General features: G+C 48.1%; 1 protein-coding gene across 2 annotated transcripts; it reads left to right on the top strand.

The window, feature by feature from the left end:
• Positions 1-943: 943 nt before the first annotated feature.
• LOC122395006 (protein SCAI) lies at positions 944-14,219 on the top strand. 2 transcript variants are annotated; one of them, XM_043392275.1, is made up of 4 exons: positions 944-1,223; positions 3,756-4,606; positions 8,754-9,167; positions 13,868-14,219. In XM_043392275.1, the coding sequence occupies exons 1-4, from the start codon at positions 1,030-1,032 to the stop codon at positions 14,110-14,112; spliced, it is 1,704 nt and encodes a 567-aa protein (XP_043248210.1). In that variant the 5' UTR covers positions 944-1,029; the 3' UTR covers positions 14,113-14,219. The 2 variants fall into 2 exon arrangements, with proteins under 2 accessions (XP_043248210.1, XP_043248209.1); XM_043392274.1 differs by having other exon boundaries at positions 8,754-9,171; positions 13,839-14,219.
• Positions 14,220-15,164: the final 945 nt, after the last annotated feature.

Raw genomic sequence — 15,164 nt, 5'->3', positions numbered from 1 at the left:
TTGGACCTTGGAACTTGCGTCTTGAGTCCATCGCTGGTCATGAGATTCCGCAGGATGGTTTGGCCGGCCACGTCGTTCCACCCCCGCGGTGTTGACCCTCTCCTTTTCGCAGCCGTTCGCCCTCCTCTTTCAACGTTCCCTCGCAGCCGCCGGCCGTTATCTAGTTAATTAATCTCCGCCGACGGCGGCTGCCGACTAGCAGGGCGGCAAAACTCCCACCGTTTCTGCAGCCGTAACGAGCCACGACAACGAAAGTGTCGAGCGCCTCCCCCTTCGTGCACCCCAGATTCCCAACCACCACCCCATGTCCCCCATCTTGAACCCTTTTTACTAGGAAATTTTAATTACCGAAAAAGAAACGCGGCTGACGATCGCAAAATGATTGATCAAAGGGGGTGGAGAAATTTTTCGAGCAGGGTTGGGTACTCCACGGAAGGCTCGAGAGCATACTACTCTTAAAAAATCCTTGTTCTATCGCTTTTCATCGAAGGATACTCGATGACGAGGTCTATCGTATTTCGCAATAGGTTGGAAAATGAAAATTGATAAAATTGTTAAAATAGAAAATGATCGATCGTAAGAGAGTGGGTGTAGCCACCGGTGGCGACATCGCGACCGCCACAGGTCCAGTTACCGCGTCCAACCCTGCGAAACTCGGCGAACAACCCTTCCCCCCGGGATAACAGAGCAGAGTGTTGGGAGTAACGTTTACCCCGGGACACGGATCCATCGATCGCGTTGGTCTGGAGGGTTACAGCCTACCGGCGGAGTGGACAGATGTCCCAGGGCGACGTTGCGACGCGACGCGCCGTGACGCTGCCGGCGTCGTTGGTGGCGTCTACGGCTGGCACGCACGCTGCGCCCCCTGATGCGGGGTGGGCAAGTATTGATTGGGTCGGCGCGTTGGTCGGCGTCGTAGTCAGAGTGCAAAAGGGTGGCGGAATCGGCAGGCGCCATCACGCGGGTCCGCCGCGACCGTCGTCTGAAGGGCCGTCCAGCCAGTGGCCGCGATCTCGATTCACCGAAAAGATGGTCATGATGGCTGGCATGGACGACCACGAGCGAAAAGTCGTCCTCGAGTTCTGCCACCTGCTCGAAAAGAGCAAGCAGCTGTTCAACGGGCTACGGGATCTGCCACAGTACGGGCACAAGCAGTGGCAGGGCTACTTCGGGCGGACCTTTGACATCTACACGAAGCTCTGGAAGTTCCAGCAACAGCACAGGTGAGTGAGCTATTCGAGGGGTGACTCATACGCGCCGTGGATCGATCCGCGATCCGGCCACGAGGTCCTTCCGATCCTCGGTTCGATCCGTGCCACGACTCCTGGACGAGCTACCCCATAGTCCACGGGCGAAACGTGGCTGCTGCAACGACCATCGTGGTGTGGCCCTCCTACGGAAGGACCTCGTCCTTGGACCGGGGACACCATGTGACGAGTGGACGGACACAGTGTGCGCGAGTGAACGACGTACACGGATGCGTGTTAGCCACGGTTACCCTCGAACCGGACACGGGTATTTTTAGTGAACCTCCTGCGAGCTGCACACGTCGACGGTGTACAATTTTACCGATCGATTTCTTTTTTTATATGCATATATAGTATATATATTTTTTTGACCCTCTCCGCCCCGAACGGTTCCTAGTGTTCCGTCCCCTGTGAGTCAGCCGCGTCGATATCTTCCGATCGTACGATCGCCGGAAACCACGTGACTAAAGCCTCCTCGTGCGCGATGCGAGGCCGATCGAGGACCTCGTGCATCGTTCGCCGTGGACGCAGGCTCGATCCTCGACGTCCGTACCGACGCCGTTGCAATTTCGAGTCGAATCACGGTCGTCCCGCGAGCACACGTATCGCGGATACTTGAACGCCTCCCCTGCTCGCCCGCCATCCTTCGTCCCCCCGTCCCCCGTCCCCCGTCCGCACCACCCTTAACGTTTACTTTCCCGGTTACTTCGTTGGGCCACTTCCCCGTCCGCGCGGCGCATCTTTATTTACCCTTTCGATTCCGTCCACCGGTAATCTTCAGCCCTTTGTCCCTTTCCTTTGATCGTAAAGTGCCATCGGGGGCCCCGGTGTAACTCAACAAAGAGTCAATTGTCTATCCAGCTATTCACACGTCCGACACCTACCCGTAGCCCGCCGTCGCGATACCAACGCAACCACACACACGTACACACACCCACACGCACACACACACGCGCGCACAAACGCAAACGCGCGTGTCTATACCGTGGCTCGGACTGTTAACGCGTTGACCGCCACGTTTTTCCGTCAAGTCCTGTGGGTCGCGGCCCATTTTCCGGGCTAATTTTTAGAGGGTGGTTCTACAAATTGGGACAAGCTTTCACCCCATTTCAAAAGACGATACGAAAAGTTGGAAAAACACGGAATTTTTGTTTAAAGTCTTATGGGTGTCAGGCCGTACCTTCTGGACAAATTTTAGAAACTAGGACAAGACGCTTAGGCCCTTTCTGAACGAAGATATTACAACTATGAATAGAAGGAATAATAATTTCATGGAAAAGAAAAGATTAAATCAACTTATTTAATTTCTTTTCCAATAACCTTGTTAAAATTCGTAAATGACTCGAATCTTCGCTGTTATTATCTGATCGTTTGCATAAAATTATGTGCGTAAAGTTGCCATTCGATTCGCTCGTGCACAGTGCCTCGCGGCGAATAAATACTTTTTTCGAACACTGATGCGGTGGTCAATGTTGTTAATAAATATCAGGAACGTTCATTCAGGATCGGTTCTGCACGTCAAAACAATGGAAAAAGTTTTTCGCGCGCGCGGGAACTCTGGTTTGAAAAGTATCGCGACTCTCGGGGATCGCTCTCTCTCTCTCCCCCTCTCTCCTTTCTCTTTCTCTCTTTTATTGTATTGCCGTCCTTGCGGGAGAAACGCGCCGAGGCTTTTGTTTCCCTGTCGCGATTTCTTGCGGACGACGATTGCCACCGGAGCTCTGTTTGCCTTTCAGAAACGGATGATTTGTACGAAACAGGGATTATCGGGTTTTTTTCCCGCCATTGATGTTCTTACACCGATACTTTTATTTGTTGTAAACAATCGTTGCTGCGAACAATCGTTCATTAACTGCGCTGAACGTTTGATTGACTATTTTAACGATACTTGGGGGTAATTCCCATTTTCAAGACCCAATTTTTACCGTGTATTCGAGTACAGTATCGTCTTAATATCTAATCGTCGGCTCGAAATAAAACCACCGCTCGTATTTTGTTTCTCGATAGCGATAATTACTCTAGATCGCAACTGCAACACCCCACGCGTGTACATAGATTCAACAAGTTTAATAAGATCTCTGAGGTGGTGGCCCGAGCGTAGATAATGGTGGGGATGAGATCGGACGATTAAACTATCGCTTACGCGTGTAGTGTAACTAGCAGGTGTCATCCGATGCTGTTTAATAGAAGTAAAACGATGAAACGGATGACAAGGACCGACGTAGATCCGACGAGGGACACCCAACCAATTGTTACACCAGCAATTATCATGAAACTCGACGTACGAACAGACTACCCAACACCTAGAATACTTGTACCTGTTGGTTGAATTCACGTTGGGGGATGAAATCGGTTCGCGAACCATGTTGCTTTAACGGTAAAAAAAGAAACTTTAAAGGTTCCTTAGGGAGATGACGTGGTAATGGGTACTGTACTCGGGGATGTAACGATCGAACGATGCGAGTTCATAGATATCGATGGTAATGGGGTGAGTTGTTTCCGTTTCAGGACGATACTGGACACAAAGTACGGCCTGAAAAGGTGGCAGATCGGCGAGATCGCCAGCAAGATCGGCCAGCTCTACTATCACTACTACCTTCGCACCAGCGAGACCAGCTACCTGCACGAGGCCTATTCGTTCTACGCGGCGATACGTGGTCGCGCGTACTACAGCCGGGCAGCGAAGGAGGACAGAAGCGATCTGATGGTGAAGAAGCTCAGGTACTACGCCCGTTTCATCGTGGTCTGCCTCCTGCTGAACCGTATGAAGCTGGTGCGGGAGCTGGTCCAGGAGCTGGACGCCCAGATCGTGGACTACACGAGCACCTACGAGCCGGACGATCAGCTCGAGTGGAACCTGGTGCTGGACGAGATCAAGGCGTTCGTGAAGGCCGAGTCGGCGGTCGGGGTGGTGCACTCGGACTCGAACCCGGTGATACTGACCCACAGGCTCGGCGCGAAGACGTCGCCGCCAGTCGAACGTACGCCACCCATGTGCCTATCGCTGCAGGAGATCCTGATCGTCGGCAACTGCGCCGATCAGGTAAAGTTCAGTGAGTTGTCGATGGACATGTTCAGGATGCTGCAGACGCTCGAGAGGGAGCCAAGGGACGACCCCAACCACCTTCACGACGCCTCGCCGGCCGGAAGGATGCCGTTCAGGCCAGGACCGTACCCGGGGGCCGAGAACGGCGCGCCGAGACGCGACAATCCACACAAGTACCTGCTGTACAAGCCCACCTACAGCCAGGTACAGGTATTCCTCGCGAGCGGTTTCAAGGAGCTGCCCGCGAACGGGGCGCTGTTGCTCTACTTGTCCGCGGACGGCTGTTTCTCCACCGTCAAGCATCCGGAAGAAAGTGAGTGTTTCCTATTCGATTCACACCCGTAAACGCCTATTTAGAGCCTTGGCTGACCCCTCGCTGTAACGCTCCAATGGAATTCCCGCGCGAAAGCTTATTTGCCCGCGTTTATTGCTCTTGCGCTACTCGTTTGCTCTTTCAGCCCTAAGCTAAAACCTCATTTCGAGTTTTCTGTTTTTCCTAATTCACTTTTTCACCCAACTTATTATCGTCATTTTTATATACCAATTATGATCGGAAAATCGATATCTTCGAAAATTTACCGGTTGTAACGCGAAACAGCGTACGAGTCCGTGTCGAATCTTGTTTCTTGGTTGTGTCTTTGCATTACTCAAATCGTGTCAAGTGTCTTACTTCTTAATTGTGTCTCTTATTTGTGTCTAGAGTCTAACTTAAATATAAGCCCGCGTCGAGGAGGCGGTGACTTAATAAGCGAATCAATGACCTAGATGTATATCGCGGAGGTAGTAGTCTTGCGAAAGTACGACTCCCACGTTACTTTGCCGCGTGCGGGGGTGTCATGGGTTTACGATACGTCAATCGCTATCGAAGACGAGGCGGCGAGACGCCGAACGCGCACGTGTTACCCAGAAACACGGAAATCCCTGACGAGCAGGCGACAACTTCCAACGCCTAAATGCCTCGCTTAATTAGTTAATTAAAGCTTCCGCGTCGTGAACCCAATCTTGGAAGAATCCTACCACGAAACCTTGCCGGCCAATATTATATTCCACCGTCTCGACCTATTCTTTCGTGAGAATGCTACTGTTGGCCACTGAAAAAGTATGGTCCGGCTCCTGTTGGTCGGAATTTTGACTCGTCAAGGTTTCCCGAAATTCCTTCCATCCACCATGATCGAGAAATGGTCTTTTGGAACGACTCGCCAGGCGTCAGTCGGTCCACGGTTGGGATCAAAGCGTCCCAAACGATCGTCAAAGGCCCATTTGTTCGGGAACGCTATAAAAATACACCGAGGATCCGATATGGCGAACCAGGAGAGGGGAGGAGGTGGGTGTTCTAGGGACGCTGATCGGCCGAAAATTACTTATCGCGATAGAGGCCGGGCCATTGATGCACGCTTAAAGCGAATCACTTGCTCGACGAAGCCGAAGGCGAACGCGTGTCGGTGTTTTCGGTCAGTTTCCTCGGGACGGGTAATCCGACGCTTTGGTCGTCGATCTGGGAACGGGTTTTCCGTGTCCTCTGGAACGGAACAACCGTCAACGGATAAGCCGTGTCGCAACGGTGTTACGCGCGGCCGCTACATCCGAACGGAACGCGTGTCCTTAAACGCGTGTCCGACAGGATCTTGCCCCTAATTGGATCAGACCAACGGTTCTTAACCTTTCTTCGAAACAACGAACGATCCACGGAACCCAACGATAGGAATTCGGTCAATTCTATCGAACGTTCGCCGTGAAATTCAGAGACGAAGAACGATCGCCATTTTCGTATTCCCGCCCAAGGGCTTCGCGGACGGATGGCGAACGTGGCTGATAAGCCAAGACTTTTCATCGCCCCTGATACCCCCGCCGAGATATGATTATATAAACTCCGTGGAAGACTGGCAAGTGTTTCTCGATTTGATCGGTTGCAGTGAGCTTCGCTTCCAACGCGAAAGATGCCAACTTTATAGCTATATTGTCTTTTTATTTGGCACAGAGGACCTCCGAAGGAAATAGGGCTAATTCCCCGAGCAATTCCACTCCTCGAACCTTTTAATTTTTCTCTTTCTACCGCGTCTGTTATTACCTCGAACATCCACAAAATTCCAATCGTTCGAAAATTCGGTGTCTGGTAACAATTTAGGTATTACATTTTAGAACAGTCGGGAAAGAGATTGTTAGAGAGCTTGGCGATCTTCTAGCTCCTTCGAGTTGCTGCAACTAGAATTTAGATCAGCCTTAAAAATTAAAACTAAGCTAGTGACCGAATGCTTTAGAGTAATAGCGTAGTTCAGTGAAATTGGAACGAAATTTTAACGGGTAGCGCGGTTAAAATACGCGTTAAAAATAAATCTGGTTAAAACTGCGCGCGATAAAAGTCCGACGCGACAAGTATCAGTGCCAGCGTCTGATGCAAGTGGAAACAAGAAACACGGTGTGTTTTTTTCTCGCCTTTAATTAGTGCCCATCCTCGTGAAACTTTTATGCGGATCGAGAGAAGACATCTCGAGAGTGACCTCGCGAGATGTATGCAGGGACGACCATGACCCCTTATCGCGGTGGCCGCTGAATTAACTAAATAGAAAATCCAGGTCGTTTAGATGGTTTCCTAATATTATTCCACGCGTCTCGTCGTTCGACCATTACGATCTTTATCGCCCACCAAATATCCGAATCCCATCTCTTTTTCCCTACGTTTTAGATAAGATATTCACAAAATTTCATATTCTCGAATAATTAAGAATGAACGGGGATAAAAATAAGTCGAAAATGTGGAAGGAATGTTTTTCATACTGGGTTTCGTTTTCGAAAAGATCGAGTTTAAAAACGCCATCGATTACGCGTGCAATGGAGCACGACTCGGGGCAAGTAGAAATAGCGAGTAATGGCCAGACAGATCGTATTCAGGCGCTCGCGTATCCGCTAAATTTTCGAATTTAATTATCTCGCGAACGAACCATCGTAGGACAAAATTTTACTCGGCATTTTTCACTTTGTTTTTCACGTACAATCACCCCCTACCGATTATACCGTGATAACTGAGACACCGCGTGTAATATTTCACGGTTAAACGGGGAAAGCAGAAACCAAACTGTAAATTTCTACACTATTATTACGAATCATATTTAATTATTCGAAAATTGATTCGTTCGATGGATCAGAAATATTCGAATAGTCGTTGCATTAAAATAGTTGGATGTTCGAGTTTTATAATGATTCGAGTGGACCCAGTTGATCGTCGTATATCCCGAGAGATTTTCTGGTCAATTTTCTGGGCTGTTTCCGTAAATGTTACGCAGAGGGGACCTTAAAGATCTACCCGAAGAAAAATTTGGTCGGGATTGAAGGCCGCGGAGACGCTGAAAAATTCACCGAATGACCACCAAAGTTGCTCTCTGACCGCTATTCAGAGCGCTAAGGTTACAATCCGGCCGCGAACGCGAAAACGGTCTTTCAACGAAAGTAGAGTAGCGCATCCGTGTCAAGGTCAACCGCGATAGGAGATTCCAACGTGCCGGTGGATTCTAAGTTCGCAATCAATATCGAAATACGAGGCGCCCCGTCGATATCGAAGAGAGAACAGCTGGTCACGCGTTCGCGTTTTAAACGAACGTTTAGCCTCGTTAGAGTCGCGAAAGCTTTTCAAACGAGACAGTACACGTTCTCGTTTGAATAAAGAGGGGAATAAGGCTGCGACGAAGTCCTCGTCGATACTCGAACTACGTCCTGGGACTTCGTATCCAAGTTTTACTCTGCTATACCGTTTTAACGCCTCGGCGATTCGACAACTCGCTGAATAGAATTCGAAAAGCTTTCCTATTCGAATACTCTTTAAATAAAAATAAAGCAACTTATCGTTCCCGATGCAGGGAGATTATTCGTTATTCGTGGCACGAGATTTGCATCTGGGTACGAGCGCCGGTGGTCCCTGGCGCGAGTTTCGGCGAAACAACGCGATAAAAAGACACATTGTCTCGCGTAATTCGGTTCGCGCGAAAATAAATCTTCCAAGGATGCGGCGAATGATTTTGGTAGCTCTCCAATTTCGGAGGAGTAGCGCCGCCTCGGAAAACCGACACGCTCCGGCGAGCTTCTCATTGTTCTGGCGAAATGAAGCCCAGCTTTCGACTCGTCCGAGCATAAAGCCGATGCGACCGATCGCCGCTATTTGTAGGAACCCCGAGCGCGAAACGCTCCACGGCATACAGATTCTTACCCGCCTCGCGCGATGATCAATTCATAAGCAGCCTTTGCAAACTATACCCGACGCGACAAACGGTCCCCGATCGTTGAAAAAACAAATTCTTTATTTTGCTCCCAAACTAAACGAACAGATCTTTTTTTATCGAATGCACGCGTTCCTGTTGCGATTAATAATGAAGCCAAGGGGGTAAACCGTTACCCAGAGGGTCGCCAGACATCCGACCGACCGGCGAAATCGGAATTGCACGATGTTGATAAACTTTGGGATCTTGCAGTGGGGTACGACCTGGGCGGCGTATCGACGTGCAGCAAGAGGGACCCGGAGCACGGGAAGAGGCCGACAGGTGGCAAGGAGCCCCACTGCCTCTACCCGGGTGACCTCTATCCGTTCACCAGGAAGCCGTTGTTCGTGGTGGTGGACTCGGACAACAGCTTCGTGTTCCAGCAGATACCGCGTTACTTCGGTCAGCCGTTGATGGTGCTGATGTCGCCCCAGGACACGCCGCCGACCCTACGCGACGTGCGACACGGCGGCAGCCTGTTCACCCTGTTTCTCCACGCCCCCCTCGCCGCCTTTTGCCTTATATGCAACATCGGTAGCCTGGCCGTGCACCACTGGGAGCGGTGCCAGCGTTACATCGAGCGATTCCTCATCGAGGCCTGTCAGCTCGTCACGCGCTCCAGATGCGGTAAGGATTCAGATTCAGGACGTTTGTTTTTCTCATCCGCGCGCGCACACACGCACACACACATACACAGAGACAGAGACAGAGAGACACGCGCGAGCGCGCGCTGGGGGTGGCAGGGGACTTGAATTTCTCTGCTTTCTAATTGGATCAGCTAGAGGACCCGGGGGGGGGGGGGTGGCGGGTAGAAGGCAAAGTGTGTGCGAGATGAACGCGCAAGAGAAAGACAGACGGAACGATCCGTGTCGGTGAAACTTTCTTGGCTCCGGTATGCTGATTTCAAGGGCCAGTCCGCGCAATTGGAACCACTTTTTTTCGACTCCGTTACGTATCGATCCCCCGGCGAGAAACTGAAAGATTCAAAGAACAGCCACGATATGTAATCGCGCGATATTACTCTTTTGTCTCCGATGGTTTGTCTCTGGTGGCGGGAAGGTCACCCGATCCAGCCCCTAGATAGAAGCACGGTCGAGGTATACGTGTGGACCTTACACCTTATGGACTTTCGTCGCCCCAAAAACTATTAAATACTTATTTATTTCGTTATTATTTTAATCGATAGCAATATCGAATCGAATACGGAAGTTACAGGGTGTACGTAAACTTTCGCGGCTATAGGTCAAAGTTAACGTCGGATTCAGGGAAGTCCCCTTCGCAATGTTCCATCACCGTAAAATGTACTCGAAGGTTGCCTGAAGGTTACGTTATGCACGCATCGTCGAATCAGTTTCAATGTTATCTATTTTTTTTTTTCTTCCACGGGATGAAAATCGATCTCCCTTCAAAGGGTGACCTTAAAACCTCGAAGACTGAAAGAGATAAGAAAGGAATGACAGATTCCCTGCAAACAACTTTGGTACTCGTCGGATATTCTTTTCTATAATGTTAAATAAAATTTGCATCAAACTTCGAGTCGATAAAAATGATCGTTTTCGAACAACGAACATTGTTAAAAATCAGACATTAAGACCGTATGGGTTCGTTTTGGAAGAGCAAGTAGAACTCGGTCTGAGATAGCTCGGGGCGCGAAAGGAAAGAATGGATGGTCTCGGGATCCCGGGAAAGAACCGTTCGTTCATCGACAGCAGGATGCGCCGAAAGGGATTTACGATTGCGTTACAACGATAAACAGTAGCTGGCCTAGATCCAGCCCCGTGTTTATCGCTGAACCGGCGATCTCGACTCCCGACCGCGTGATCTAGGGTCGGTCACAAAGGGGCTCCCTATTGTTCCTCTCGCGACAGCGATACGTCGTACGAGTTTCGAACGTACGAGTGGGCTTCCTTTGTCGAGTGTCTGATAGGCGTAAGCCACCTCGTAAGTAACGCTCTCGCAGATACGTTTGATTCCCCGACCGAGAAAGTTTCGCCGAATCGATCGACCGACTCGCCCCGAAACCCCCCGACCCCCATCGCCCATCGCCCATCAATCCCTCCCCCGCAATTGTCCCAAGATAATACGCCCGAAAGTTTGCAACAACAGGTCTGAGCACAGACAACAACAGCAGCAACAGTAATATGCAAATTTGTCCGCCATATCTCTGGATCAGAGTGTTCTCGACGGCAATTGCAGACGTCAGACTATCCCGAGGGCCTGACTGTCCTCTCAAATCGGAAGGAACGTCCCCCCGAGTGTCTCTTCAGGATTTTCCTGAAACTTTCGAAAGATCTGCACGATGGTCAAAAGTAAGGGACACGTGTCACCGTCGATAACTCAAGTTTAAGGGGTGATCGAAAGGTCTCTTGTATAGGTCTCTAAAAAGAGACTAGGTGTACCGGCAATTATGACTCGAGCCAATAGATTAGAAATTTTCTTTCGTGCCCTCTTTGGATTGCTAGACGCCCTCTCTGGGTGTTGGCCCACTTTGGGCAACCCACTGCCCTACTACTGGCTTGGAACCTATTTACGATAGAAGCAAGTTTTTCAATAAATTCTTCTCGTTCTTCGACGAAAAACAACAGTCATTTTAGGTAGAAAAATCTATCATTTTTATTTTTCGAGAATTGTTCAAATCCGAAAGCTCCCCGGAAAAATGATCGATCGCAGCTGATGGTAATATATCGTAGAGTAATTTCACCGTCCGAAACTTGAGTGACTGTTAAAAGAATATTCCTCGTGTTTTTCACCGGCAAAGTTTCGTGAAAATTGGGAAGAGGCACTTGAAGGATGTTCGTTGTCAGGCGCTCGGGTTCGCGGATCGAAAACTTCCGCGTCGCGCGACAAGATTCTTAGATAGGATCGCCTATCCGGAACAAGGGATTTATTGACGCTCACGCGATCTTTGCGAGACGTTCCTTAACCCCTCGTGCTAGATTAATTAACTCTATCGTAACGAAAACTCCTGAAACGTTTGTATTCTGTGGAAAAGGTAAGACGTTCCATTAGAGTGGTGTTTGGTTAGCCACATTGTTCTTGCTACCAACAGCAAGGCTAATTCTTCCTTTCTCCCTGCGATACAACGTCTCTTTTAGTATTAACTCGACCGATCTGGCTCGAGGGGTTAGACCACAGAGCTTCTTAAACTATCATCAATCGTGCATTTAAGGGTTAAAATACATATTTAATCGGAATGTCAGACTATTATGCCGATTATTATTAGAATTTAGTCTGCCCGTCGAAAATAGTGTATTGGTTCTTTGGATCGTCGTTGCACCGCGCACGATGACCGACTTGGTAGAATTTATAGATTTTGTAAAATTAGGGTCGTTAATAATTTCGTGTTACGGAAAGGGGTCACGGTTGGAAAAAAAGTTTAAGAAGCGCTGGGTTAGAGCGTTACCCGCGATTCGCGTAACCGGTTATTCTCAAACTGACGCGCTGTGGTCAATATTTAACAATCTGCGTGGACAAAACTGTACTAGGGACTTTTTAGTAACTCTGGTGGGTCGAAGTTGGAGGAAAATGAAAAAACGTTTTTACTTATTATTCTTGAGTTGAAATTTGTTTCAACCGCAGGAAGGAAATTATTAGAGAAGCAACTTACCGTGATTTATGGGCTCGATTATCCAGATCGTCCTAGTTTTTCGAAATTAAATTGCGGAGTAATTTTGATTTTTTTTAAAATAAAAACGATTACATAATTTTCTAACGGTTATTTAACGTCACGAGAAACATGTGTTCCTAGATTAATCGCTGTCGGATCTACTCTTGCCCTCGAAGCTTGAATCAGAATTATAATCTCGAGCGAGATCTGTAGGATTCGAAGCGAAAGGATAAAATCTGTCGTGCAATCTCGTTCAGCGATCTCTTCACGGTTCATTTGGGTAATTGTTAATGAAACGATCTAAAGATATAAAAAGCATATTTACGACATCGTACATCGTGACTTTTTACGAGTATTTTCTCGTACGATGCACTCTGTATCTTTTTAGTTCTTTATGCCCGACGTTTCTGGGCATACTCCAATAACTGTACAATTGGATGAATGGCATGTTTTATTACATCGGATCTGTGCACTGGCAGTTTATGTACAATTACTGACATAAAATGCAATGGTTGCAACTTTAACCCCGTCGCCTTGCAATATCGAGTTATACCCCGATGACAAATCGACAACCTAAAATTTTTTACCCTCTCTCCGAGCTGATACGATTTAACAAAATTTTATATTTCATTTCATTTACAAATTAATCCTTCCGCCAGCTGTCTCAAACTTCGAGAAAGAAAATTAGAGCAAAAATTGGACAAATTTTAAACAGACTCAGAAACACGGTGACAAGTTTCTTTTAAAAAAAAGAGACGGATAATTACGGAAAATATAAGGGCTTTAGAAATTTAATGTTCGTTCCATTTAAAGAATCGCATCGAATTGAAAATTAACATCGCGAGACGCGTACAGCGAATGCTTTAAAAATCAGAACATGTTGAAAGAAAAAGATTAAAAGGAAAGCCGTCGTTGACATCGCAGCATGTAGAATTGTATAAGACGGGGGACAAAGTTGAGAAAAGTCTTCTTCGGATGGACTGGGTGACTGGTTCCACTATTTCCATTGTTTAAAATAATATTCGTTCGTTGAAGCGAGTCGACGTTCGAGCAAAGCATTGTTACAGGTAGTAATTATTATGGAATTAGAAATATAACATTTTGTTACGTTGTATCGAATTTGAGAAACAGCGAACCTCTTGGGGTGTGTTCCGCCACTTTGTCGCGAGATATACTGTTTCAAAACTTCTGTGTTCGTTTCACAAGCAGAACCGAAAGCTTGGTAATTAAAATTTCATCTGTACCCAGTTATGGAGGTCGATACGGATGAATTTGCAAAAAAATTCGAAGCTATATTTTCGTCGTTAGTCGTTTCACAACCCAGTTTTGCGCTTTTTCTTTTCGAACAGGTGTTTTTTGTTTGTCAGCTTTTGCCCCTAATTTGCCATTTTTTTCTTCTCGATGAGAAAACTAAACCCGAGCTATCGATTAACAAGATACAATCGAGATCCTCCTTTACGGATCTTGGTACCTTTTGTACTTTTGTCCAGCCAGATTGTTCGAACAGACCACCGTGCGACGTCCTCAATTGCGGTCGACGCGAACCCGCCACAAATCGCTCGAACGTGTCACGATTGCTGAAACTGCCCGGGAAAAAGAATATATTTAAAAACTAGAAAGAGCATTTAACGAAAAAAAAAAGAGAAATAAAATAAAAAATAAAAAATGAGAGAGAGAAACGAGAACACGTCGACTGACGAGCGTTTTACGGTACACGCAGAGACCAGCGTGTTGCAATTCTTCGGCGACGATTTCCTACGACTGTTGCTGGTGCGCTACGTGTTCTGCGACGTGGTGTTGAAACTGCACCGGTCGTTCAGGGGTCGACAGCAGAGGCCCCGTTGCCATCCACCGTTGCCGGACGCCGAGGTGCTCGAGCATCCGACGCTTCATCACCTGGTGCTCGACCTGGCCGCCTGTCTGGACTGTCGCGATCACTTCCCGGACAGCAACGAGCTAGCCTGACCCAGGCATCTTTCCTGCCCGGCCACCGAGTCGACATCCCTGTTGCCACCGTACAGCCACGACTACGATTACGATTACTGTAACTACAATTGCAAAAATAAAATCGTTACACTGAGACCTCATTAAACCGCGTCTTCGAGAAGTAATCGCGTGCACCGTCGGCATCGTGGAAATTCCGCGTACAGTCAGAGATAATATGGTATACGTATACTGGCCGGAACCACCGTAACTCATCCGCCGGAGATGTTTTCCTCGTTCGAGGACCGATCGAAATCTATTTAACACGGATAACGCGATCCGAACGATCCCCCGATGATCGTACACTCTTCGTTTCCTTATTTCCTGCAGGCTTTTAACACCACCGATTTTTCTGTTGCCAGATCCGACACCCTACGAACGAGCTATAACGACCTTCGAGCGATAGTCGGAAAAGTATCGGGGAAATGTAATTTTTTAAGTAGATGTTGTAGGGAAAAAGGAAAGATCCTGGATCGAGAAGAATTAACCAAGCAACACCGTACGAGTAAGGAGCACGATGCCATCGAATCGAAGAGCGTACTGCTCCGAACGAACAAAATAATAACGAAGATGGTAGCTTCAACGATTCGTTTCATCGGTTTTTCTTGCCGCGAAGGTCGCAAATATATTTTAAACGTGTCTAGGGCAGAATCTATCAGATACTGCCGAGCAATACTTATAGCGTCTGTCCAGAGAGTCACTGGCATTACGAGTTATTATTAAGATGGAGGTAGCTTGGTTTACCAGAGGTCATTCGAAGGTCGCGTAGTTATAGCTTGTTGCTGATCGATGATCGCTAGGAAATTATCGAAGGTAACCTTGAAAACGTACGATATCATCGGGTGAAACCATTCGAAATGTCGTCCGCGATGAATAAATGTTCGATCGGTCCGATAAGGGGGGGAAAAAAGATAAGAATGGCGGAGAAGTTACGGTGGTTCGTTCCGTATGTATCGACGCCGTCTCAGGGTAACCCGGCGTCGGGGGCGTCGGGTATTCGCGACGCCGGGAAACGCGTTCACCGCGCGAACACA

Source organism: Colletes gigas, unplaced genomic scaffold (genome assembly GCF_013123115.1).
Source record: "Colletes gigas isolate AHSC1104 unplaced genomic scaffold, ASM1312311v1 Colletes_gigas_Sc00005, whole genome shotgun sequence".
Lineage (NCBI taxonomy): Eukaryota > Metazoa > Arthropoda > Insecta > Hymenoptera > Colletidae > Colletes > Colletes gigas.
Note: the sequence above shows the minus strand (reverse complement) of the source record. Positions and strands in the feature narration are given on the sequence as shown.

What these genes read in the sequence shown, in the direction of transcription:
- LOC122395006 (XM_043392274.1), top strand. Translation starts at nt 1,030, where the DNA reads ATGGTCATGATGGCTGGCATGGACGACCACGAGCGAAAAGTCGTCCTC. An exon ending in AAGTTCCAGCAACAGCACAG is followed by an intron (nt 1,224 to 3,755) that starts GTGAGTGAGCTA and finishes TTTCCGTTTCAG; the next exon opens with GACGATACTGGACACAAAGT. An exon ending in CGTCAAGCATCCGGAAGAAA is followed by an intron (nt 4,607 to 8,753) that starts GTGAGTGTTTCC and finishes GGGATCTTGCAG; the next exon opens with TGGGGTACGACCTGGGCGGC.